Below are 26,947 nucleotides of genomic sequence, written 5' to 3'. Positions count from 1 at the left end.
GATCCGTTGTCTAATTAGAGATGAGAGAAGAGCGGAAATTCTTGCATCGGCAGACTTGAATTTTTATGATTCTTTAAAGGGATTCTAAAGTCTGTCCTATTTTATCGATCAAACCGATTAATTTCCCGGCACGCTAATTTCCTAATTACATTTGCAGATTTAAGAATCCTTTTCCACAATTAAAGTATACGCACCTATGTAAGTCATATCGGTCGTCATTATACCAAGAACAAAAAAAATTTAAGAAACTTCGATCTTTTTTACCGACTGTTAGTCCAATATGAAATCAAGAGCTATCAACTTGTACAAATTTGTTTCATATAAAAGTTTGGCAATACAATTTATTTGTACAAAATGAGATAAGAAGTATGAATTACATGCAGGAATAATGTAGAGTTTTTACAATTAGGCTTGAAAACGTGATATAAAAGATTAACATGTCTGAAAATTTGTTCATATGCGCATCATGTGTGTACAAAAATGTATGTATGAGTGTATGTACACATATTAGGTGTACAAAAAAGTTCTGAGCTTTAGATTTCATACAAGCGAAATAACAATTTAAATTTTATATATCTTCCCGCCCTTTTGCGGTTTTAAAGCGTTGACATTTGGCCTTCTAAAATGCCATACGGTTTGGCGTTTGATGCACATAACCTCAAAAATCAGTAGTGTTCACGATGGTAATAACAAAAGAGCATATTCGATTTTCCATCCACTTCGCGTTTCATCTGAAGAAAAATGCTGCTGAAGCCACTGCAATGATTTGTGCGTATGGAGAGAACGCTGTAAGTCATACTATTATAAAATAAAAATGAGATAAAATTAAAAAAATAAGAAAAAATAAGAATAAAAAATAAGAATAAAATAAGAAAAAATAAGAATAACAATAAGAAAAAATAAGAAGAAATAAGAAAAAATAAGAATAATAAAATCAAAAGACACGAGTGGTGTCTCGATATTCACGCGCGAAATTCGCGTAGAACAGCGGCGAGACGTCCGTGGCTCTATTTACGCGAAACTCCGGGATAAACTCGGTCTACATTTTCATATCTCAGCAATGACTGCATCGATTAAGTTTCAACTACGCTTAATCAATAGCTAAGTATCAAATTATATCAGAAAAATGTTTTTATTTTTTTTTCTCCGTGTTCTACAAACTGAGATATCGCGACGCAATCGTGACGCAAAGTTCAAATTGGTAAATTTAAGAAACGTCCTGATCGTTGTCGACCGTGACTCTTCTTTTTCTGTCTCAAGAGGCGCTAATGAACGTTTCTGTCTAATAGCTCTTGCAGCACTCATTTTTTTGATTTGATATGTTTTTGACAGATGTCCTTCATGGAGTTGTACGTATTGATTAATAAAAAAGAAGATATAACGTGTGTCACATATAATAGTAACTAATATTGTAATATATAATACATTGAAGAAATAGAATAAGAAATAGAAATAGAATTAGAATCAATTTTATTTTTTTTATTACGTCTTGAAATTGAATAAACATACACATCAATAAACATAAACATAAATAAACATAAAACATACAAAAATTAAACACGGATCAAAAAAGAGTTATTAGCACTATTAAATTAAATAAATCAGTATTACGATTACATGTTAGCGGTAAAGGTGATACTGGAAAAAGTTTTCTAATTAAGACTATTAAATGTTGGACAAAACAAAATTTTAATAAAGAAACTGCTGTAGCAGCATCTATTGCAGCATTTAATATAGACGGTTTGACAATTCACAGATTGTTTCAATTACCTGTTGAACATGGTCATACTCCTAAATATAAACAATTATCTGATCATGTATTGAAAGTTCTAGCGGATTTAAATGATGTTATACTTTTTATAATAGATGAAATATCAATGATATCTAATTAAATTTTAATGTATATACATCTTTGATTATCCAAAATGACACTACTGAATGTAATGATGGTTGGTTTGGTCAAAAACAAATTCTTTTATTTGGAAATCTTTTTCAATTACCTCCTGTACACGAAGATTTTGATTTCTGTTAATTTATTGAAAGAAAAGATTGATAAATATATTGGCACTTTAGGAACTATTAATTAAATGTCTAATGGATAGACATTGATGATGCGCAAATTAACAAGAAAAAATGGCCTAGAGGAGCAAAAAATGTGTATATATTTTTTTTACAAAAGATTATTAAAAAATAATGACTGAATACTGATTTTTCTAGTATATATAAAGTATAAAAATGTTTCAAATATGCTAAATAATAGATATTATTTGTTACTAAGAAAATGAGTGATATCCTAATAAAATTATCTTTTAAAAAAGGTAAAAAATAACGCCAAGTTCACGCGCCCCTTTTCTTATTTAAAAGAAAAAATTTTATACAAACATTTCCATCTACAAAAGTGTTTTTAATAATAAATTTCATATTGGTACAAAAGTGATATGAAAAACTGACGCCAACTTCTAATTTAATAAAATAAAAAGAACTTTACATTGAAATACATTTTTTTTGTAGTACATTTTTATTTGAAAAATCGTTTCATTATTTCTATAAAAAACATGATATCAAAAATTGGCACAAACTTTTAATTATATAAAATAAAAAAGAAAAAGCAAAGGTGAAAAAAAATGTTACCAATCCAAAATTAATGTCAATTTGTAGTTAACCAAAAAAATTTTATTGAATTATTGTACTTGTGTTTATATAAAAATACAATACAATACAAAAGAAAATTTGATGTGTAAAAAAAAAACGACGTACAAAAACTTGGCGTGCCCGGGTCGCATTAAAACACGTACATACTTATTGTATTATATTGTACTCTTACTGTTTATCTTTTTACATTAATAATGTATATATTACTTTTCAAATTATTTGTAAATAAATTTTTTATATAATTTTTATTTATATATATTTTTTTTAAAACATTATATGTAAATATATAACATTAAAAAAAATTTATTAATAAATATTAAAACACATGCATTTATACTGAATAACATTCTAATAAAATAAATTCTTAAGTTTCTTGCATCATGTAAAAAATGTTTTATTAATTAATAATTAATTATATATTTCATTAATTTTATTTATAATATTAGTTAATATTAAAAAAAATAAATTTAAAAATAAAAAATTTTTTAATGTATTAAATTTTAATTCAAACTGTTTTCTATTTGTTTGCCACATAATTCAGTGTTATTATTAAAAGTAGTTTTAATACAATCCGGGCGCGCCAAGTTTTTGTACGTCATTTTTTTTGTCTATGTAGAAAAGGATATACTCTGTTTAGAGACACTACAATCAGAGACTGGCTACGACTCTGATCCGCCATGTTTTGACTAAATCCTACGAGAAAGAAAGAAATATACACCATCTTACTCTAACCAATAGCGATATTTTTTACTTTGCATGTGCATTGATTCAAGTGTATTGTGCATGTGTATTAAATACGTGGAAAGCGTGATAATATGTTAAATAACAGAGACTAAAATTGCAAAATATAGTCATAAATTAATTAATTGTGATAAATCAATATAAAAAATGAATGGATGTTCATTTTTTTACTTAAATTTAATTTTATATTGTAATAAAGTTTGCTTATAATAATAATAAATATGTATAATATTCCTTAATAAAAAAATCCGTATAGACGCAGAAGTGCGCGTTCGCGATCGAATGTATCGAAGGCATTGAGTGCGTTCCTTTATTCACTCCGAGTGCTCATGCTATGACGTAATGGAAGTGTATTGTGGCTATCCATTCCGTTTTAGTTTCGTGCGCTTTCTAATTGCTTCAAAATTATAAAGCGGAACGCAGTTGCAGTATGTTTTCTGAAGCTCCAACTGAAATAATGGCTGGCATATCTAATATTTAAAAAAATATAATTTTATTATATATATTAAATATAATATATTGCAAGAAGTTCCTAAGGCAGCCGACGGATGGCGCCAAAAGTACTGTTCTCCAGCCCAGGTGTGCTACGCGATCGACCCCAGCGCTATCGTACGATACTTCGATATGATCGAAGGCTGACGCAAACTTTATTTGATTTAAAATCATCGAACATGTTCCAATTATTCGGAGCAGCGGGTGATCTGTGCTCTCTCCTCGGTCGGCGTATGAGACGGACGTTTCTTACGCGAAAGTCAAAGTCGAAATACTTAGAGTATAACGAATATAGTCGAATGTCAAGTTAATGTAAAACCGCGCGCTTTGAACAATTGTAAAAGTTTGTATTGACAGTTAAAATGTATTCGTTAGTGTTTTCTGTTAAGTTGTACATATTTTTGAAGACGGAAGAACACTATCAATTCCTCTTTCCTCATACTGCCACGTGAACGTTCTTCTTTCGCTAGAGTCAAATAATAGGGAGCGAATACGAACGAGACTGGCAATCCTGATTTCGAACCGTATATATTTAAAAATTTGAATATTTAAAAATAACATCCTACAGCATTTAATATCAGAAGTGAGATTAGATCCACTTATTCGCCCGTTGTGTCGCGTGGAGTTGGGAGAGAAAAGGTGACAGATGATGCCGAAGATGAGGGCGATGGACCGAGCAGTCCTGGAGGGAGCGTCGCTGGAACAGCTGCAGAAGGAAGCTCGACGCTTTCACCTCCCTGTGTCGGAAGACAGAGTGGTCCTCATAGAAGCGATTCTGGTTCATGTAGCTAAATGGTCCTGCAGAGATCGCTCGGGAAAATGCCGGTGGTGACGGCACTGAAGCAGCCCGTGACGATGCCAGTGCTCCATCATGCGTTATCGCAAGTAGCAGAGACGTTACTCCTGCAATAAAAGGAGTTACAAAGGAGTCAGCAACAGTTTTTTACACAGGTATTGCAGCAATTTAATAAAAATAATAATAGTAGAAAGGCCAGCGTCAGCCATACCTGGTGTAGTCGGAGAACAGGAAGATCTGAGCCAGCTGGCTCACAGGCGACATCCTCACCGGCTCAAGTATTTCAGCAAATACCCTTGGCAGAGGGTTTCACCAGGGGGAGTTCGGTCATATGATTGGCTTTGCAAATTCTCCGAGTTTGGAGGTTCTGAAAGCGAAAATGTTAACGTGTGGATTCAAGGAATGGATAAGGTGTTACAGGTGCACGGAGCATCGGACGGGGCGACATTGTTAACCGCCAAGTAAATTGATTAAATTTGCGAAGCAGTGATACGACTTTCAGAGCGGAGCAGCGATAGAGTCATGGTATGGTTTGAAACCGGAACTCAAGAAGGTATTCAGCAGACAGGTCCCGTTCTACAAAGTCATGCAAAAGGTCGAGACAAGAAAGTGGTTACCGCATCGTGAATCATTTAATCAGTACGTGATAACAAAATTAGCATTGTTACAACCATTGGACTTACCTACCAAGAATGTGATCCACCTCTTGATCAATGGCGTGAACAACGGAGCCCTGAGAGTCACCGCGCTGTCCGTAACTGATATCTCGCTAGATACTTTTCTAGAAAAAATGCGCAATATCACGGAAGAGGTTTCGGACCTGGATAAACGTGTATTTGTGCCAGAGAGCGTGCCAAGGTCTAAAGAGACCTCATGCCACAATTGCGGTAAAGCTGGGAACTCGCATAAAATCTGTCACGGAGAAGTTACCTGCTTTCTCTGTAAGAAAAAGGGACACCAGCAGTATGACTGTCCAGCTGCCCGGCAAAGGAGAGGCGTTAGCGGTGCTGGTCAGCAACAACAGACGGCAGCAGTATTCCAGGACACGAAGAGGGATGCTATGGCCCTGGTAGCAGACGACGTCAGCAACCGGCTGGAGCTCTCCATCTCTCACAAGTAACTTCCATCTGTAATAAACAATGTAAATTAATTGCGCTGATGAACATGGTGTTGTACCCCGGATGGGCTACAACGATAATATTAGAGATAGTCGGGTTCGTTAAGCCTAAGGAGTTGGGACTCCGAGCAGGATCAAAAGAATGTAAGGAAATCTTCTTGAATTCACTAACATACTTTCTTTATTTTAATTGGTTTATTTAATAAATGCACAAATTCTTGAGTTTAGTATTCCTTATTTTATTACTTTACACACGGTTAAACGTCGGCGGGCGGCTCGGCGCGTATCACGTTACTCTGGCGGCCGACGACCGAGTATGTCACCTGAGATGCTGATAGTACGGCTCGCGTGAACTTCGTCGCGCTTTTGTAATATCTTGCGCGATGTTTATAATGATTCCGAACGACACGTTATTCTTGACTCTCCCGACTCCGCCTTGTGTAACCGGTTATATAGTCTGATCGATGCCCGATCAGTATTCTGATCGGTTGCGTCGATCGATTGCATGATATTGATTATCAAATTTAGGAATTTGCTGATAGGCTTTTCGCAATGTTCTCGCGTGATGCATTTCTGCGGTCTTTCGAAAGACTGGTCGCAATTTCGGCGGTCACACATTTGTGTCGTCTTTCGAAAGACTTTTCGAGATTCATGCGGCCTAATTTTGTTGCCATGCGGACTACTTTTATTATTAGTTGTAAATCTGGTTACAACAATGGGAAGTCCAGTTTCTTTTGTTAGTAATTGCGTTTATGAATCGTTTATCGATCCGTATGTTAAATGTTTCTTGTCGGTAGATCAAGCGTTAGTTAATTTAAATAAGTCACCGCTAAACTTGAAAAGAATCGTTCCAGTCGATTTTATGATAGAAATTATGAAAAATCGTCGATTTAAAGTAAACATATACGTTATAGAAGAAAAGTCGTTCTTGGGTAACGTTATATTGAGTAGAGATTTTATTTTGGGTAGAGAGAGAGAGAAACTCACCCTGGTTTATAAGTTACACGACAGGGTGGTTGTCGATCCGATCACGGAAATGCGCTTTTTTGCCAATCTCTCTCTTTATGTGGAGGAGTCGACAAGTGAGCTGAAACAGATTCTATTAGACTCGATTATAAATTTCGATGCTAGAACAAAGAAGCATGTGATGGAAACCTTGTTGGCCATAAAAAATACTAATATCATACCAATAGATGACAGGTATGCCGTACGCGTTCACCTCAAAGACCACTCCGTCTATGCATTCGCCCCTCGACATTTCGCATACGTGGAGCGTCTGCAGATTCGCGAGATTATCGATGATTTGTTGAAGCATAAAATAAGCCAAGCATCTCGCCATACTGTGCACGTGTCATATCTATTAAAAAGAAAAATGGAAATATTAGACTTTGCGTGGACCTTAGACCTCTTAATAGTCGGATAATAAAGCAAAAATATCCGTTCCCGATAATCGAGGATTGTCTTTCGCGTTTATACGGAAAAACCGTGTTCACGTTACCTTGATCTCAAGGACGGAATCCATCATATAAAAGTACACAATGAGGACACAAAATATTTCAGATTCGCGACTCCTGAAGGGCAAGTCGAATATAAATATTTACGTTCGGGTATTCAGAGGCACCGACGGAATTTCAAAAAAGACTGTTACAAATTCTCGACTTGCTTATCCGCGAAGAAAAAGTAATAGTGTACATACGACGATATCCTCATTCCGTCCGATACAGTAGAAGAAAACTTAACTAAAAGAAACTAAAAGAAATCGGTCGTGTTGCTGAAGAAATATAAATTCCAACTCAATTACTCAAAGTGTCAATTTCTCAGAAAGGAAATAGAGTTTAGTAGGTATACTAGGCCGGTTCTAACCCAGGTCCTCCGAGGGAGGTGCGGATATGCGGGGGAAACGGAGGGTGCGGGGAAGAGGGGAGGGGAAAGTCAGAGGCGATCCTTTGAACCATGGGCCATGGGGAAGGAGAGGATAGATAAGATAGTAGGATTCGGTAAAGGGGATATAAACAAGTGAATAAAAAAGTAGATAAACAAATAGATAAACAAGAAGATAAATACATAGATAAACAAATAGAAAATTGCGACTCGAAGGACATGACGTCACGGGGGGGAGGGATAGTGAAGAAAGACGAAACGAGGTGAGATAAACAAATAGGATAAGATAGCAAGGCGATATAAACAAATAGGATAAGATAGCAAGACGATATAAACAAAACGGGCGGCGAAGATGATATAAAAAAATTGCGCGTGGACATGACGTCAGGGAGGGGCGCCACCATCGCCGCGCCCGCCGCCGCCACCGCCACCGCCGAGTAAAAAATAAATATCTCTCTCGTATACCTATTATCTCCTCCGTTGCGGTTCTCTCTCTTTTATAGCGTTATTTTTCTAATTATTTTATGGTGAGGAAGAAAGAAATGAAAGAAATACATGTTTTTGCATATTATATATGTTTATATTTTTAAACAAATTGAATACATTTAAGTGTAAAATTTTTTTTATTCACATTTTTCTTATACACTAGAAACTAAAGCTAACAGCTCGCAATCGACGAGTTAACGTCTATCGAAGATATCGTAATCGCGTATCGCGTTCGGCACTTCCTCGGGATCTATTACAACAGACGCGATGTTGGAGAATCGCGTATACTTGGTATCGATCGTATCGACAAATCTGACGAGTTGATCGAACGTCACATCGATACATTCGTCCAGATCAAACATATGGCGCAGGATCGATTCGATCATCGTTACGCATACGTTCAAAGATTCAAGACGTACGAATGTAACGTCGTTCATCTGGTAAACTCTGACGGTTAACGATCCGACGCTTATAAAATTATCTTTGTAATCGTTTCGCAGCAATTTGTAAATATTCCATCGCTGCTCGTAGAGTCCCTTCCACGTTTCGAGAGACAGTATCAATTCCTGTTCCCGATGATCTCCCAGAGCGATCTGCGCTCGGTGGACCAACATTGATTCCAATTTCCAGAAATTTGTAACCCGTGGTCGTCAGAGTGTAACGTCTGCTCAGTAAGCGCACCGCGCGATGCTCCACCAAAATACTGTGGAAATTAAATATATAATATTGCAAAAATATTGGAAAAAAAGAGAAAAAAAAAAAATGCAGTTGAAACTTATGCGTTACATTCCTTATTTTGTTTTTCGCCATTGTACGGTGCGCTGCTTCCTTTGGCGGAATACATTGCGTGTTGTTCGAATGATGGAGGAGCGGAGTACCTTTTTTGTCGTGCAGATCGTTCAATGAAGGAGGACTGATCGCGTAAATTTTTTACATGGCAAACCGAGAGAGAATAAGAAGGGAGGGTGTGCGTCACGACGGGGCCCGACCACGAACCAGTCGTGAAAACTCGTAATTATTTTGCGAAAAAATATCACCTCAGTCAGGAATCGAACCTGGATTTCCTGCTTACCGCAGGCACCTTATCCTTTCGACTATCGAGGCATGTGATAATATTTATCGCAAATAACGTGTTTAGAATAACACGTCAACAATACAATGATACATATATATATATATATATATATATATATATATATATATATATATATATATATATATACATATATATATATATATATATATATATATATATATGTGTGATACACATATATATATATATATATGTATTATTGTATATGTATATATATGTATCATATATATATATACATATATTACAATATACATATATACATGTATTCTTTCGAATCCCCACGACCGGTACTCCAGAGAGATGATGGTCCTATTCTCTCGATGGATGCAGGTCGGACTGCAGCGGCGATACCCTCCAACGCCATTGGCAAATATCATGACAAATAATCCTCCTGGAGCACGACAGGAGAGATTGCATTAAACATGGCTCGAGCCCCCGAATAATCTCCCCCCCTCCTTCCTCTCCCCCTTTTTTCTAAGAATTTCATTGTTGCAATCAAACATGTAGCGATATGTTCGCAAAGGAGCGCGATGACGATTCAAATTTTTTTCTAGGAAGAGCCCGCGAAAAGATAGCTCTTCGTAAAAATCGACGTACGTGTCGCGGCGTGTTAAGAGCGAAGCGCCGATACTCCGGCTGCTATAAACAAATGGGGGAGACCTATGATGATGTTCCGATAAAGGGACAAAGAAATTGTCGATAATATATAATGGGTCATGGGGTGTGCAGGATCACAGTATGATGGAAGTCTAATGTGTGTGAAAAAAAGAGTTGACGGTGAAAATGGATAATGTGTTAAATATAGAAAAATGTGTTTAATATGGAAGACTTTGTGAATATAATGGACGAAGTGTTTGAAAATGAAGAAGAAATAGAGATTGACAATATTGACATTGATATTGAAGACGAAGAGCACGCATTGTCTGACGATAGCAATTACATAAGTGATCAAAGTGATGACCTTACGGATTATGCAGAAAAAATTGTCACCCGTTCGGAACTCCTTGCGTTGAATAATAATAAAAAGTATTGTTCAATACAATTTTATTATTCAACGGGTGGTGCACTAACTCTGTGTGCCGAATGCATGGTTCGTCTGGCGGACACTGACATTGGAGTATTGCCGTTAGGAAGCACGAGATAGATACTCTCAATGCGCTAAACAGCCGATTTTTGCTCCAAGTGCCAACAGTCCGTCTGTATGATAACCATGCAACATGTGCCCAATTTGCACAAATTGAAAAAAGACAACATTGTGAACGAGTCATATGCAAGTGGAAGAGTGTGATGTGATATAAAAACAATATGGAAAGTCATTGGAAGAATTAACAAGTTCTCCGTTATGGGATTCAATCTCTCATCTACCAGTGAACGTGGCGGTGTATTTTATAATGAGACACTATACCCCAACTCCCCATTTCCCGATTCCTCGTCCAAGAGTTAAGAGACGCTACAATTCGACTCTCTGCTTCTCCGCTCCTTCTGAGAGAGCGGAAATAATTCTGGAAGCGTGCACATATTATCATTATAGAGGACACGCATACAATATATTACTACCTCTCTCGCGGCAAAAAGTAGCAGAAATAATTCCAAGAAGCGAGGATATATGGTTGTTCTATTCCCATCAATCTCTGAACATGTCGGAAATACAACGCTTTATATACTGGCTTCGAGTTAAAGCAGCTATAGAGAAAAGAAAAAAAGAAAGTAAAAAAATGTAAAATTGTTTTGATGAGACAGTACAACAATTTAAAAGAATCAAGATTTCGCAATATGGAACACCTAGAGCAAGTGGAACGCGAGCTGCTGGAGCAGTGCAGCCAAGTCGCTACCTTGGTGAAGTGTTTCGCGTGGTTGCAACGATGTGAGGAATGCAACTCGAGGAACTTAGCCGTGTTAAACGTCCTCGACGTTGCAAATAGACAATCTGCGGTGGCGAGGATCGCGCGACTCGCGGGTGCAAAAGTACAATTAGAAAGACGTTTCATGCACGTTGATGGTACGCAAGTAAAGACACTGGATCTCTCGTTTGACGCGAGATTGATACGGCATTTGAAAGCCATATATTGACAGGTGCGGTGATCAATGTGGACTATATCGAGCCGCGACAATTTTTAAAAGACGCTGGTGTAGTGTTCGAGCGAGTGCGAGACATTGTACAAAGACACGATAGTGTGAAAGTGAACACTGCATTTAACGGCGAGTTTGTGACGGGTGATAAACGCGCGAACAAAAGTATAAACACTAAAAATAGTGAACTCTTTCGAGTGTCAAATTTGGACGAGTGGTACGAGCAGTATGTTATCGAACCCACGTTGGCGTCGCTCGAAGAATTCCAAGAACGCGACAGTGGATGGGATTGTAGCGAATTCTAAATTTGACTGTAAACGTGAACAAATATAATCCAATGCACGCGGAATGTTACATCGAATTACCGCGGGAAATTATGTTAAAGCGAGCGGTGATCAATATACGATCCAATGACAATGCGTGTTTCGCGTGGTCGGTAATCGCGGCTCTGCATCTGGCTGAAAGGAATACAAATCGAGAATTGTCGAACCCGTATTATACGACAGTGTTAAATTTGCAAGACATTACGTTTCCGATGACGTTAGATCAAATAAAGAAGTTTGAACGAATCAATGACATCTCAATCAACGTTTACGGCTTCAAGGGAGGAAAAGAGATTCTCCCGATACATCTGACATCAAGGAAGATGAAGAAGCAAATCTATTGTACGTGCAGGATCCGCGCAACGACAACGCGGGGCACTTCACGTACATCAAAGATCTGTCCCGTCTTGTGAGTTCGCAAATAAACAAGAAGAAATGCAAAAAATACTTTTGCGACCGGTATGTATTTTAACAAATTTTTTATTATTTCTCTTATAAAATTGTTTATTAAAAAATCATATTTTCCGTTTGCAGATGCCTACATTACTTCAATTCGTCTGAAAAATTGCAGTCACATACAACGGACTGCGAAAAAATAAACGATTGCGCCATCCGACTGCCGAGCGAGGACGATAAGTGGCTCGAATTCAAGAACCACACGAATAAGGAACTTCCATTCATCGTTTACTTGGACTTGGAGTGCGTACTACGGCGAACGGAACCGGCAGAGAGGGAAGACGCATCGTACACTTCTATCAGCAGCACGAGGTATTTAGCATCGGATACTACGTGCGATGCTCGTACGACGACGCGTTATCGATATATCAATTTCGTCGCGACGAAGACTGCGTGGTTCATTCGAAGATTTGGCGCATCAAATAAAAATTCTGTTATTCGCGAATGTCCCCATGGAAACGTTGTCGAGAGAGCAGTGGGAAGCATATCGTAGCGCGACGCGTTGTCATATTTGTGAAAAATCATTTACGTCGGACGACACGCGGGTATGCGATCATTGCCATCTTACCGGTCGTTACCGTGATCCCGCGCACTCAAATTGTAATCTAAATTATAAAGGTTCATATTGCATTCCCATAGTATTTCACAACTTATCCGGTTATGACACACTTTATCATCACGGAAATAGCTACGGCGTTCGAAGGCAGGATCGACGAGCTGCCAATAACAAAAGAAAAATATATTTCGTTTACAAAACATGTTCAAGATACCACCGAGAGATCAGATTCACGAAATTGCGTACGCCTGCGGTTCATAGATTCGTACAAATTTTTAAATACCAGCTTCGATAAATTAGCATCTTTTCTAACGAAAGAAAAATTGAAAATTTTACGTTCCGAATTTTCCACGGTATCAAACGAAGATTTTGACTTGTTGACGTGTAAAGGTGTCTTTCCCTACGAATACATGGATCGCGCGGACACGCGTTTACCATCGCGCGAATCATTTTATAGCTCGTTGACCGGTAACATGGTGTCGGAGAACGATTACGCGCACGTCTGGCAACGGTTCTCCATCCGAACGCTCGGCGAATACAGCAATCTATATCTCAAGACCGATGTCTTGTTATTGGCCGACGTTTTTGAAAATTTCCGCGAAAGTTGCGAGTTATGGACTCGATCCCGCTCATTACTACACATTGCCAGGCTTCACGTGGGACGCCATGCTGAAACATACGCGTGTAAAATTTGAGTTGCTCACCGACATCGATGATTATGTTTATCGAACGCGGTATACGCGGTGGTCTCAGTCAATGTTCCGGCAGATACGCGCAGGCCAATAACAAGTACATGTGTTCGTACGACCCGTCGAAACCGTCGTCGTATTTGATGTACTACGACGTGAACAATCTGTACGGATGGGCGATGTGTCAACCGCTGCCCTATACCGAATTTCGATGGTTGAAGACGTTGAGAACTTTGACGCGAGCGCGATCGCTCCAGATTCATCTACAGGTTATATTCTCGAGGTCGATCTCAAGCATCTCGAGTATCTGCACGATCGACACATTGACCTATCTTTCTATCCGACGCGCGATAAACTACTCGGCACGCGGCAGGATAAACTTCTCGCGACGTTATATGATAAGAAGCGGTACGTCATCCACCTGCAGCAATGTACGCGCCATGGTTTTCGTATCGCAAAGATACATCGCGTACTATAATTTGCTCAATCCGCCTGGCTCTGCGATTACATCGAACTCAATATACACTTTAAAACGTGCGCAAAAAACAATTTCATAAAAACAATTTCGAAAAAAATTTGTACAAATTAATGAACAACGCGGTATTCGGTAAAACAATGGAAAATGTGCGCAATCACGTCGACGTTAAATTTTTGACCAAATGGGATGGACGGTATGGCGCGGAAGCAATGATTGCAAAACCAAATTGCCACAGCCGCAGCGTCTTTGCGGAAAACTTAATCGCCGTCGAACTGCGTAAACTCGAGATGAAATTCAACAAGCCGATTTACGTGGGTATGTGTATACTCGAAAATCTGCTTGTACGAATTTCACCATGAATACATGTCACCGCTGGATCGCGAGAAATGTAAAATCATATACACCGACACGGACAGTCTCGTATACCACATCCAGTGCGACGATGTGTACGAGACGATGAAACGCGATATCGCTAGATTCGATACGAGCGATTATCCACTGGACAACGCGTACGGGATAAAAAGTATCCGGTCTAATGAAGGATGAGAATAACGATGCGATGACAGAATTCGTCAGATTCAGAGCGAAGATATACGCGGTGAGGGTGGATGGCAGAAAAGACATTAAAAAGGCGAAAGGTGTAAAAAATAACGTCGTAGCGCGAACAATAATGTTCGACGATTACACGCGGTGCTTAAATGAAGAGATCGAAATGACTCGTCGCCAGTCGTGTATAAGATCCAAGCTACATCAAGTATATACGGTGTCCGAGTCGAAAATCGTTCTGAGTCCGTACGATGACAAACGATACATCATACCGGATACGACGGAGACGTTACCGTGGGGACATTGGCGGATTCCATTATAATATACATGTTTATACAATGTACATATATTTTATATATTTGTATATGTAGTTTATATGTATGCATATATGCATGTATGTATGTATGTATGTATGTATGTATGTACCTATGTATCATATCTATGTACGTATGTATGAACGTATGTATTCTTGTAGTTTTATACTGTTATATATGTAGTATAGATGTATGTATTTTTTGTAGTTTTTATATGTAGTTTTACAATAAAATTTAGCTGTTCAAATTTATTTTATATATAAAATTTATAATAGCAACCAAGATCCTGCTTGCTGAGGAATTAGCTTTAATTCTCTCTTCGATTTATTTAATGTGTACTCGGCTTAATACATATATTGTTTATAATACATGTAGTTTTACATGTGTTCTCGTAAGTTGTATATACATATATAATTTAATGTATGTATATACATTAAATAATAAATATAATGTATGTATATACATTAAATAATAAATATAATGTATGTATATAATTTAAAAAAATGTAATGGAAGAAAAAAATAATAAAAACTCTTTGTATACATGTATACAGTGTATATTTATTTTTTTAATACATTATAAAAATAAGAAAAATGAATTAAATCACACTGCTTTTATTTATCCATGAGTTATGCGATCTATCGAATCCCAGTCACTTGATGTAAACCTTGTCTCCCTTCCTACGTAGTACTTTCTTCACGAGATACACATCCGGATGAGTCGCGCGATGCAATTCGTGCTCGTAGAACGCGCCCGCGACCGATTTTCCGCGATAGTTCTCGAGCAGAAACATAAGTTACGGGATTAGTACGCTGCACTTTAACGATCTTAAACACCTCGGTGATCCAATTTGGCGTGTAACCTTTTTCGAAAATTGTCTTGTACTTGCTCATGAGTACCGATTCGCCTACTTTGAATTTTGCTGGACCTGCGATCTTTATCGCGCTGTATACCATATTCAAGAGTCTTTTGGCGATCGCGGGAGTTACGTCAACGGGTCGATAGTGCGATGCTTGCGCGCGTTGTAATCTGACACGAGACGTGGTAGCGCGTCGACCCACTTGTAAGTGCCGTTGAGCGTAAACATCTTCCATATGTCTTAAGCGTTCTTAAGCATGCGATTGAATCGTTCGACGATCGATGCCTTCAACCGTATACGTGGAATAATGATTAACGTTATGTTTTTTCAAGAGTTTTTGCACATCGGCATTGTAAAATTCCTTTCCCATATCCGTTTGCAAATTTCTCGGACATCTTCCGCTCTCTCGAATTATCTTAGCGATAGCGTTAGCCGTCTCGCTTCCGACCTTGCTCTTGAACGATACGATCCAAGCGTATTTGCTTAACGCATCGATGACGGTGAGTATGTAGTGACCTCTGTTGAAACTCGAGTACGGACGCATCTCGACGATGTCAGCCACAGATCGTCGAATCCCCGAAATTCCCGAATTATAACACGTCTTCGCGGAAAATTTCTCCTCGCCGGAGCATGCAATTCCTCAACGAGTCGTCGCCTCTCGGAGCTAACATTTTTTTCACGTCCATCGGATCGCATGTCGACGATGTTTAATAGTAAATAAGATATACAATTTAAAATTGTTTTTTTCCTCACTGACGTTAATCGACTAGCTCGTTTCGTCGATACGCGATTAATTTATAATAATGTACTTTATAATAATGTACTTCGGCTTCGCGAAGTTCCTCGATGATCGACAGCATCTCGTTGTGGTGAGCGTTGTTACCAGCTCGGTGCGAAGCGTCGAGCAATCGGAGTCGATCCACCAGTTCGTTGGGATCGTCCCAATGCACGTAATCGATCTTGTTGTCATTTAACTTTATGGCGGTTAGTATATTGCTCACCCTTTGCCTGCACCTTTTTTACCGCTACTTCCATACGTAGATACGAGCGGAGCGATGATGTTAATATACTTGGATCCCCTATTGCCCTTGATGGGATTATGGGCGCTGTGACGTCTATGAGTATTTGTTGTTAACAATACACTTTTATACATTTGTCATCCTCGGTAAAAACCGCGTCAGTCGCACACCCTCCCTTCTTATTCGGGGGCTCGAGCCATGCTTGATGCAATCTCTCCTGTCGTGCTCCAGGAGGATTATTTGTATATTTGCCAATGGCGTTGGAGGGTGTCGCCGCTGCAGTCCGACCTGCATCCATCGAGTGAGAGACCAACATCGCTCTGGAGTACCGGGAATCGTAGGGATTCGAGAAAATGTACATATATATATATATATGTATGCTGTAATATATGTATATGTGTGTATGTCATTGTATTGTTGACTTGTTGTTCTAAACACGTTATTGCGATAAATATCATCACATGCCTCGATAGTCGAAAGGATAAGATGCCTGTCCGGTAAGCAGGAGATCCAGGTTCGATTCCTGGCTGAGGTGGTATTTTTTCGCAAAATAATTATGAATTTTCACGACTGGTTCGTGGTCGGGCCCCGCCGTGACGCACACCCTCCCTTCTTATTTGGGAAGTCTCTTGAAAATCAATTCGTACAATCCTGATGTATCATTGTATCTCACATTGTCTATGATTATGGAGTCATTTTTGTCAACGTCAAATTTCTTGTCACCAAGCATCGCACCACTGTTTTTATCGAAATAAACACCGTATACGCGATCAAATGTATCGTTTTTTCCATCGTTTTTATCATCGAAGAAAGGGTTTACATACTTTTGCCCTAATGGTCCCAGTTGAGTATGCAACGCCTCTCGACCTTGTTGCGTTTGCAGACTCTGTTTGATGGTTATTTCGAATAACGGTTCACTGACGTCTTTTGTTTCGAAAACGTCTTCCTTTTGCAGGAACAGCGGTGGTTCTTTCGATGGTTGTATCGATGTAGACTCGAATACGAATGAATCTGACGCGGCTTTCAATTCTTTCGTTATACGTCGTTTTTTAGACTGCGGCGTTAATTTCAACCATCCAACATCCGTCCAATATGAATCCTTGTCAGTAGTAGTAATATCGTTGTCGTCATCGCTGTCTTCACATTTTTGTTTATTCTTAATACCGAGATCCTTTGCTTCTTTTTCAATCGATTGAGATTCCTCGGTTTTTTCAACAATTTGTTTTAGAGGTTCGACGATGGGCTTGAAGCGTTCCTCCAACGCTGTATCTTCAGCTATTTTACCAATTTTTAAAGTGCGATATTTTTTGCGAATCGAATCGCTCGTTTTCGCAATCTGTTTCGCTATTTTCTCTCAATCTTTGGTATTATCCATGTTGCCTGCTTGATGTATCGACATCGATTAACCACGTTACGGTACGGCGAACGTAAATAAATTCCTTTCTGTATCGCATTGATAAGCGAACTGTCCTTATCTATCACTAGAAATCCATACTCGCGCTGCCAATAATCGCGGCATAACGCATAGAATTCATCGTATGACATGTCGGTATTCACGTGATCGTTGTAAATATATTTCAAGTTGGTACCATCCTGTTTGAACAGAATCAGCAAGTTCGCATTGTCGCGTATCAGATGTTTATGTATCCTCGCGAACATCTGACAGAGATAGAAGCAATCGACGTTCGAGTGGCCCATCGAAAAATATTATCTCACAGCATCTTACTTATCGCACGCAACGTCGAAGACGAAGATCGAATTGGGACGTGCCTCGCTCGATGGAATGACGTCACTGTTGTTGGAGAACGTAAAGTAGCCAATTTCTTCTATCGATATCAACAAAGTTTCGAGATATCGATATTTCGATTGTTGCAACGATTTCGAGTATACGTACACGAAACATACACTGTGCGGACTCTCGAGCAAGCTTATGAGAACATTGGTTTTACCACAATTCGACGGCCCGCAAATGATGGCGCGTATAGTACTCGGTAACATTTCACTAGGCTTGCGCTCCGTCGCGATGTCTCCCATCATTCGCGCTCTCTCGTCACAGTTCGCGACGCGTATCGTCAGCGGCTGCCGTACAAATTTCATGTTCGCACTGCGTTATCTAGGCTTTGATCGAATAGGCGCGCGAAACCGCGAATCGCTCAGTAGCAAAAATGTATCTCGCGCTGTCGCATCCCTCCGATATTCGGGATTTGAGCGCTGAGCAGTTGCAATATATACCGAAGGTCATACTGTTACGCATGTGCGATAATTATATCGACTACGTGTGGGACAAACTTCCGGAACATATAAAGGCGGATTTGGAGGTTCAAACCTATCGTCGCTGCGTCGAGCATTATAATCAATCGTGGGATCGAGATCATATAGACGGTCCTGCATCGAAAATAAAGGATTGTAGCGCATGTCAGCAGCAGCGTTGAACAAAAGCTGTGGTGGAGATCTGCTCAATCGAGCGATAAACGCGCTTCCTTTCGAACTACATATATAACAAATACTTCCAACGACGAAACGAGGTGGTGTGTTACCGATTTTACTAATTTTGGGCGCGCTCGGATCTTTGATCGGCGAAGCGGCCAGCGTGGCGAAAGCGGTAAACGATAGAAAAGTCGCGTAACGTCACCTCGAGGAACTGCAACGTCGCGCGATGGAAACGCGCGGACGGGGACTATATCTCGCTCCGTACAAACGCGGACGAGGAGTAACAGCGAAAAAAGAAAAAAAAACGCCAAAGAGACAATAAAAATACCTACGGGTGTAACGTACAATTGGACCAGCTGGCGAAGCGTATGCGCGTACCATACTTTAGAGGCGTTTTTATGCGTGACGCATTACCGATTAGCGGCGCGCGTCGAAAAAAGAGCGGTATCGTAAATCTGGACGACACGATGGGCCCGGCACTCATTAGGTAGCGTACGCAAAGAGAAACAATCGCGTTGTGTATTTTGACAGTTTCGGTAATCATCGACCGCCCAAGAAACTGATATGATATTTCGGAGACGATGCTACGATAGAATACAATCGAACGTCCTATCAGACGTACGATCAGAGCGTCTGCGGACAGCTGTGTTTGTGGTTTCTTCTCCAAAACGGCTGACGCGCGTGAATTTATAAAGTCCGACAAAATGTCGCGGCGTCTCAGTATTCGTCGAACGCTTTTTTCAACATGTCGCTGACGCTTACGCTGAGCGGGAAGAGCAGCGTTCTCGCGGCAAATTACTTTCCAGCCATAGATTTGAGCGACGATGACTACAAGCTTGGTCTAACAATTTTGGAGACTTATCACACGATACCGAATGTAAACGCTTCGAACAATACATTTTATTTTGGCAAAAACGACGCAGAAATTACGATTCTCGAGGGGTCGTATGAACTGCATGTCATAAATGAATTTTTGAAACGTGAGATTTTACGGAAACGTCCGCGACGCGCCCGAGGGTAACGCTGGTGACACCGCGCGCGGCGATGACGAGATTGGAGAATACGATAGTGCTCCGCGCAAATTACACGATGAGGTGTGAGATTAAATGCATCTACAGAATAAACTTTAACAAGCCCCATTGGATCGCTGCTGGGTTTCTCGGCGTATACTGCAACCGCGAAGGTGGCACGAATCGGACGTGTCGATCAACATAATGAAACATAAACGTAAACATTATCCGTGTAGAGTGCCGCGGACGCATACAGCAACAACAAAAGTGTGCACACGATACACGATTTTTCGCCGAGCGTGCTGCCAGGATATAAGATATCGGAAAGGCCGATGCAGATCATTTACCTGCCAGTTATCGTACGGAGCATTACGGAGCTAACGATACGGAGCTAATGATATTGTTGATCAGAACGGACGATTGCTCGATTTCAGAGGAGAAGAGATCACCGTTAGATTGCACGTACAAAGGCGACAGCGATAACGCGAGCGACATTTGAGATGTTCGTGTTGAACGAAGTGAAGCATACACAGAGAGATAACGCATCTTTTACAAAGAAAATATCGATCGACAATATTCGCTCATCCGACTGCATCAAGAAGAGGAAGAAACTTAACGCGTCAAATGTTAAATTTTTACTTTAGGATTCGCGGTGCGCAACTTGTGAAATGATATCCTAAACATCGAAGACGAGCCAATCTTTGACGATCGCATCGTCAAGATTGAGACTCATGCGTACAACCCGTTCGTCAATACGACGTTCGGGTACAGCGATGAGATAAGAATACCCATACAGCAACAGGATCTGTACACATTGCCGTACGAAAGCTTTCTATATATCGAGGAAAAACGAAGAACAGAGTTGTCGAAGGATCTGATGTGTTAGGAAATAATTTTGTCACGTTCCTGTTCGATGAGATTCGATACGAGCTTGATGGTGTGGAGATTGATCGTAACAGAAACGTGGGTATAACCAGCACGCTCAAACATTACGTAACACACATCATCCGACAGAAGCGTGATTCTGAGGAATGCCGGCTGGGATGCGCGTACTAACGCGGATGGATATTTTAACTTTTGCATACTTCTCTACGCACTGTTGGGATTCTGCGAGGATTACAGACGCGTAGTAATCAATGCTCGTCACGAATTGATCTTGATACGATCGCGTAACGACAACAATTGCCTGATGGGAAATTCGACGTTGGATCCCGTGGTCGACTTATTCAAGATACAATGCCGCACGTGTTATTGAGCGAGATAAAAAAACTATCGATGCTGCGCACTTTGGAGAGCGGACGATATTTGAGCATGACTTTTCGCTCGTGGGATCTGTACGAGTTTCCGCTGTTACAGCGTACAACCAAGCATTCGTGGGCCATCAAGACCGCTACTCAGCTTGAGAAGCCGCGATACGTCATCTTCGCTCTGCAAGCAGGTCGCAAAAATGTCATAGCTGAGGACACGAGCCGATTCGACGACTGCAACTTGACCAACGTGAAACTCTATCTGAACTCGGAATGTTATCCGACGATATGAATCTTGATTTCGACAAAAACAGATGGTCCGTGTTGTATGAAACGTACGCGCGTTTCTACAAGGATTACTACGGATACGAATATCTCGAGCCGAGTCTCACCGTCACGTCTTTTCTACATAACGGTCCATTCGTAATCATCGATTGTTCTCGACAAAACGAATCGGTCAAGAGCGCAACCGTGGACGTGAAATTGGAATTTGAGACTAAGGAGAACGTACCGATGAATACCACCGCGTATTGTCTCATTATACACGATCGCGTGGTTCACTACAAACCGTTGACCAATGTACGCAAGATCACCTAAGAGCATCGCTGATATATGAGAGAGAGAGAGAGAGACAATAAAATCTACGATACATCGAAATCAACCACAGTCTCCAAAAATTGCTCGTCATGGTCGTGCCAACGTTCGACCTGCAAAGTTTTCTCGTTGGAAGACAGTTTGTTGTAAAGGAGTTTGCTGCTCTCAAAGAACGGACCGTTCTCTCTCACTACATTTTCACAAGCCCTATACCATGGCATTTCCTCACAAGTGCCGACAAGTCTCGCGCACGCTGGGTGATACATCATCACCATAGATTGCGATGGGACGACGGAACGATTTCATACAACAAAGCTAAGAGTTTGATTACAAAGGCTGTGCACGGAACGAAAGATGATGACAATGACGATGCTATTATATATGTCAAGGGACATAAAAAACGACAATGGTTGTGGAATTTGCTTCTGGACGATGAGCGCGTGTACATCGAAACTCTGGATGCTAATTACGAAGACGTAGATTCTCTAAACAATCTAGATGCTGATTACGAAGATGTAGATTCTCTAAACAGTCTGGATGCTAATAATATTGTGCGATACGGATATCACTATATTAATTGCGCATTACAAAATGTATTCAAATTATTTAATTGGTGGTCAGATAACCATGAATAAAATAATTAAATATGATATACGAATTATGTTTTTTTATTCTTTTTCCTCGCCATCCAAAACACAAATTGCTAAAACATATTTTTATACTCTTCTATAAAAAAATCTTCTTTTTACAACACATATAAACACAACATATATAAACACATGTAATTCAAAAAGGTCAAAATTCATTACGGATACGAAAAGAGTCTGGAGGAAGGGAGAGAGACGCATAAATGGTAAGTATAGAGAAAGAACATGGCATCGTGCGGCGCGGCGGTGGCGGCGGGCGCGGCGATGGCGGCGGTGGCGGCGCCCCTCCCTCCCTGACATCATGTCCACGCGCAATTTTTTTATATCATCTTCGCCGCCCGTTTGTTTATATCGCCTTGCTATCTTATCCTATTTGTTTATCTCACCTCGTTTCGTCTTTCTTCACTACCTCTCCCTCCCCGGTGACGTCATGTCCTTCGAGTCGCAATTTTCTATTTGTTTATCTTCTTGTTTATTTATTTGTTTATCTACTTTTTTATTCACTTGTTTATATCCCCTTCACCGAATCCTACTATCTTATCTACCCCCTCCTTCCCCATGGCTCAGTTCAAGATTGCCGCCTCTGACTTTCCCCTCCCCTCTTCCCCGCGCCCTCCGTTCCCCCCCGCACACTCACACCCTTCTCGGAGGATCTGGGTTAGAACTGGTCTAGTATACCTACTGAGTTTTTAGGGTATCATATATCGGAAAACGGGATCACGCTTACTCAAAGACATAGCCGAAGCAATTAAAAATTTTAAGAAACCAACGAGTGTACGAAGTTCAAAGATTTTTGGGATTGGCGAGCTACTTTAGAAAATTCATAAAGGATTTTTTAATTAAGGCCATTACAGAACTTGTTGAAAAAGGGAGTTGAATTTAATTTTGATAGTGAGTGCAATCAATCTTTCGAGAATTTAAAAAAAGAGCTTACCTCTTATCCGGTGCTAGCGTTATATAATTCGGCGGCTGAAACTGAACTGCACACGGATACAAGTTCCGTCGGATTCGAAGCAATCTTGATGCAAAGGCAGTGAAAATAGGCCGTGACCGCTTATTTCAGCCAAACTACAAATCAAGCAGAGAAAAACTATCATAGTTTCGAACTCGAGATGTTAGCTATCGTCAGAGCAGCAAAAAGATTCCATTTGTATCTTTACGGTTTGGATTTTACAATTACGGATTGTAATGCTCTAGTTTACACGATCAATAAAGCCAATTTGAATAACGCGAATGGACATTTACGTTACAAAATTACCGGTTCAAGATCGTGCATCGGACGAGCAAAAAGATGCACCATGTCGACGTCCTCAGCCGTGCTGCATGATATGTTGACGAGCATCCGATTGAGAGAGAGCTCGAGTTCCACCAGTTAGCTGATCCTAGAATCAAAGAAATTGCTAATATTCTAGAAAGCGAGTCTAATGAGAAATATATGCGTTGATCGATGGATTGGTCTTTAGGAAAATAAATGACGAGTTACGTTTTGCTGTACCTGAGTCCATGGTTTCAAATGTAATCCGTGCCCACTATGATAAGAAGGTACATGTCATTGAAAAAACTCTGCAAGGTATAAAATCACGTTACTGATTTCCGGGTATAGTAAACCACATAGATAATTGTATTACCTGTTTGATGGCCAAAGATTCCATGAGTCGCTTTGAAGGAGAAACGTTGCTATATCCCGCGCCGAAGTTTGTAATGGAGGTCATGCATGTCGATCATTTCGGTCCACTTTAAGAGACAAGAGATAGTTATAAGCACATTCTTATAGTTGTAGATGCTTACTCACATTTCACCTGACTGAGCGCTGTAAAATCCACGTCGATGCGAGAAGTTGTGGACAATCTGAAAAATATATTTGCTACTTTCGGTAAACCTGCAGAGTTAGTTTCAGATCGAGGAACTGCATTTACGAAGTGAATTCCAAAAATTTATAAAAAACAACGACATAAAATATTGTAAAATTGCTGTTGCGCCATGGGCGAACGGGCTAGTTGAAAAGGTCAACCGATTTATGAAAAGCTCGTTAATTAGCTTCACCAAGCATCACAATGAAAAGATAAAGTACGCAATATGCAATACATTATTAATAATACTTACCACTCGTCAATCAAGTCGACGCCATCAAAATTGATTTTTGGCCTTGATCAGAGATCGCACACAGATTTTCGCTAGCGCAGTTCACTCGCGAGTTGGCTGGTGGATCGATCAGGACTTGAATCTGGAAAGAGACAAGATTCGCGATATAGCTTATTTGGCGAGTGATAAGATCAGGAAGTATAATAAAGAATATCGAGATGTACGTATGCGAAAACCGATGGTCTTCCACCCCGGTGATTATGTTCTCGTGCGAGAAAGCCAGAATAAATCCGGTGTAAGTTCCAAATTTAAAGCTAAATACAAGGGACCGTACATGATTACGAAATCGTTGAATAATAATCGATATGTAATACAGGATATACCTGGGTTTAATCTAGTTGCACGCCCGTATAACACCGTCTTCTCGTCCGATCGCTTAAAACGATGGATTAAACCTATACGTCCGGACGAGCGAGAGGAAGGAAATTAACCTGAAAAGGATAATATATCAGAATACGTTTTGAATTTGATTACATGTACTATGTTAAACTTATAAGATAAGCGTAAAATCATGCAAAATGTTTGTGAAAAGAGTGTATCTGTGTCTGTTAGAATTTTAAGTGTTCGCGCGTTGGAACCAATATGTTATTAAGCCATAATTATAGCGTTAATATATAAGTTTCGTACCTGTTAAACGTATAGTCTGAATTGTCGAATCTCGTATTTGCATTGTCTTCTAGTCAAGCCACGTGCCACTGTTAACCATATATTTGCAATAACTATTCTTCATGAACGAAGCATGCACAGGATGGCCGAGCTATAAGAAGTTCCCAAGACAGCTGACGGATATCAAAAGTACTGTTCTCCGGCCCAGGTGTGGTACGCGATCGACCCCCTGTCCTACGATACTTCGATAAGACCAATCACCAAAGGCTGATGCAACCTTTATTTGATTTAAAATAAAATCATCGAACGTGCTCCAATTATTTGGAGTAGCGGGCGATCGGTACTCTCTCCTCGGTCGGCGTATGAGATGGACGTTTCTTACGCGAGAGTCAAAGTCGAAATACTTAGAGTCGAATATAATCGAGTGTCGAGTTAATGTAAATCGCGCGCTTTGAACAATTGTAAAAGTTTGTATTGATAGTTAAAATATATTCGTTAGTATTTTCTGTTAAGTTGTGCATATTTTTGAAGACGGAAGATCACTGCCAATTCCTCCTTCCTCATACTGTCACGTGGTGAACGTTCTTTTTTCGCTAGAGTCAAATAATAGGGAGCGAATACGAACGAACTGACAATCTTGATTTCGAACCGTATATATATTTAAAAATTTGAACATTTAAAAAATAACATCCTACAATATATTTTATATATATATATATATATATATTAGGTGTACAAAAAAGTTCTGAGTTTTTTTTTTTTGTAAAATTCAATCTTTATTCAAAAACAAACAAAAAATATTAATCAGCGAAATATTCCCCGTTTGCATCAACGACCTTTTGCCATCTTTTGGGTAGCTTGCGGATTCCTTGAAGATAGAAGCTCACCGACTTCGAAGCGATAAAGTCATCAATGCATTTTCGTATCTCTTCAAATTTCACGAAATGTGTATCAGCCAAATGATGCTGCAGCGACCGGAATAGGTAGTAATCGGAAGGCGCCATGTCTGGGCTATACGCCGCGTGCGGGAGAAGTTCCCAGCCTAACGCAAAGATGTGGTCCTGAGTCGCTTTCGCAATATGTGGTCGAACATTGTCATGAAGCAAGATCACTTTACGACGTCCTTGGTCAGTAAATGGCTTTTTCTTCTAATGCATCGCTCAAATTGGTCAATTGTTGTTGGTAGCGGTCTGCTGTGATTGTTTCACCCGGTTGTAACAACTTGTAATACAACACACCTTTTCAATCCCACCAGATACAGAGCAAAACCTTCTTGGCGTGGATATTGGGCTTTGGCGTCGATGTCGAAGGTTGACCAGGGTCCAACCCATGATTTTCTACGTTTAGGGTTATCATAAAGAATCCACTTTTCATCGCCTGTAATGATTTTGTGCAGAAAATTTTTTTTCCGGAACTTTGAAAGCAAAGTGAGTACAGTGTCACGCTGACGATTTTTGTTGTCTTCGCACAATTCATGCGGAACCCATCTGCCTTCCTTCTGAACCTTTCCCATCGTATGTAAACGTACGGAAATGATTTGCTGCGTAACGTCAAGCTGTTCTGCAAGCTCCTTTTCAGTTTGCGCAGAGTTTATATCCAGCAGTGCTTGCAATCCGTTTCAATCTTCTGAACTTGAGGGCGTCCATCACGCGGTTCATCTTCAAGACTGAAATCTCTTTGGCGAAATTTTTGATACCATCTTT

The 26,947-nt window shown here is 39.8% G+C and overlaps 1 protein-coding gene across 3 annotated transcripts; it reads right to left on the bottom strand.

Annotated features, from left to right (window-relative positions):
* Nucleotides 1–3,841: 3,841 nt before the first annotated feature.
* On the bottom strand, nucleotides 3,842–26,941 carry LOC112552842 (uncharacterized). Of its 3 annotated transcripts, none has more exons than XR_016138484.1 (8): nucleotides 24,600–26,941; nucleotides 24,125–24,344; nucleotides 23,992–24,025; nucleotides 23,755–23,878; nucleotides 23,431–23,564; nucleotides 6,986–7,155; nucleotides 6,786–6,885; nucleotides 5,665–5,808 (listed from the first exon to the last, which is right to left on the bottom strand). XR_016138484.1 is itself a non-coding variant. In XM_089073398.1 (6 exons), the coding sequence occupies exons 2-5, from the start codon at nucleotides 24,206–24,208 to the stop codon at nucleotides 23,450–23,452; spliced, it is 357 nt and encodes a 118-aa protein (XP_088929524.1). In that variant the 5' UTR covers nucleotides 24,209–24,344; nucleotides 24,600–26,941; the 3' UTR covers nucleotides 3,842–5,048; nucleotides 23,431–23,449. The 3 variants fall into 3 exon arrangements, 1 of the variants encoding a protein (XP_088929524.1); XR_016138485.1 differs by having other exon boundaries at nucleotides 6,786–7,155; nucleotides 24,125–24,230; nucleotides 24,289–24,344; XM_089073398.1 differs by lacking the exons at nucleotides 5,665–5,808; nucleotides 6,786–6,885; nucleotides 6,986–7,155 and adding an exon at nucleotides 3,842–5,048.
* Between the last annotated feature and the right edge of the window lie 6 nt (nucleotides 26,942–26,947).

This window comes from Pogonomyrmex barbatus, unplaced genomic scaffold (genome assembly GCF_055798465.1).
Source record: "Pogonomyrmex barbatus isolate J1 unplaced genomic scaffold, ASM5579846v1 scaffold15, whole genome shotgun sequence".
In the NCBI taxonomy this organism is placed as follows: domain Eukaryota; kingdom Metazoa; phylum Arthropoda; class Insecta; order Hymenoptera; family Formicidae; genus Pogonomyrmex; species Pogonomyrmex barbatus.
This window is presented reverse-complemented; position numbering and strand designations above follow the sequence as displayed.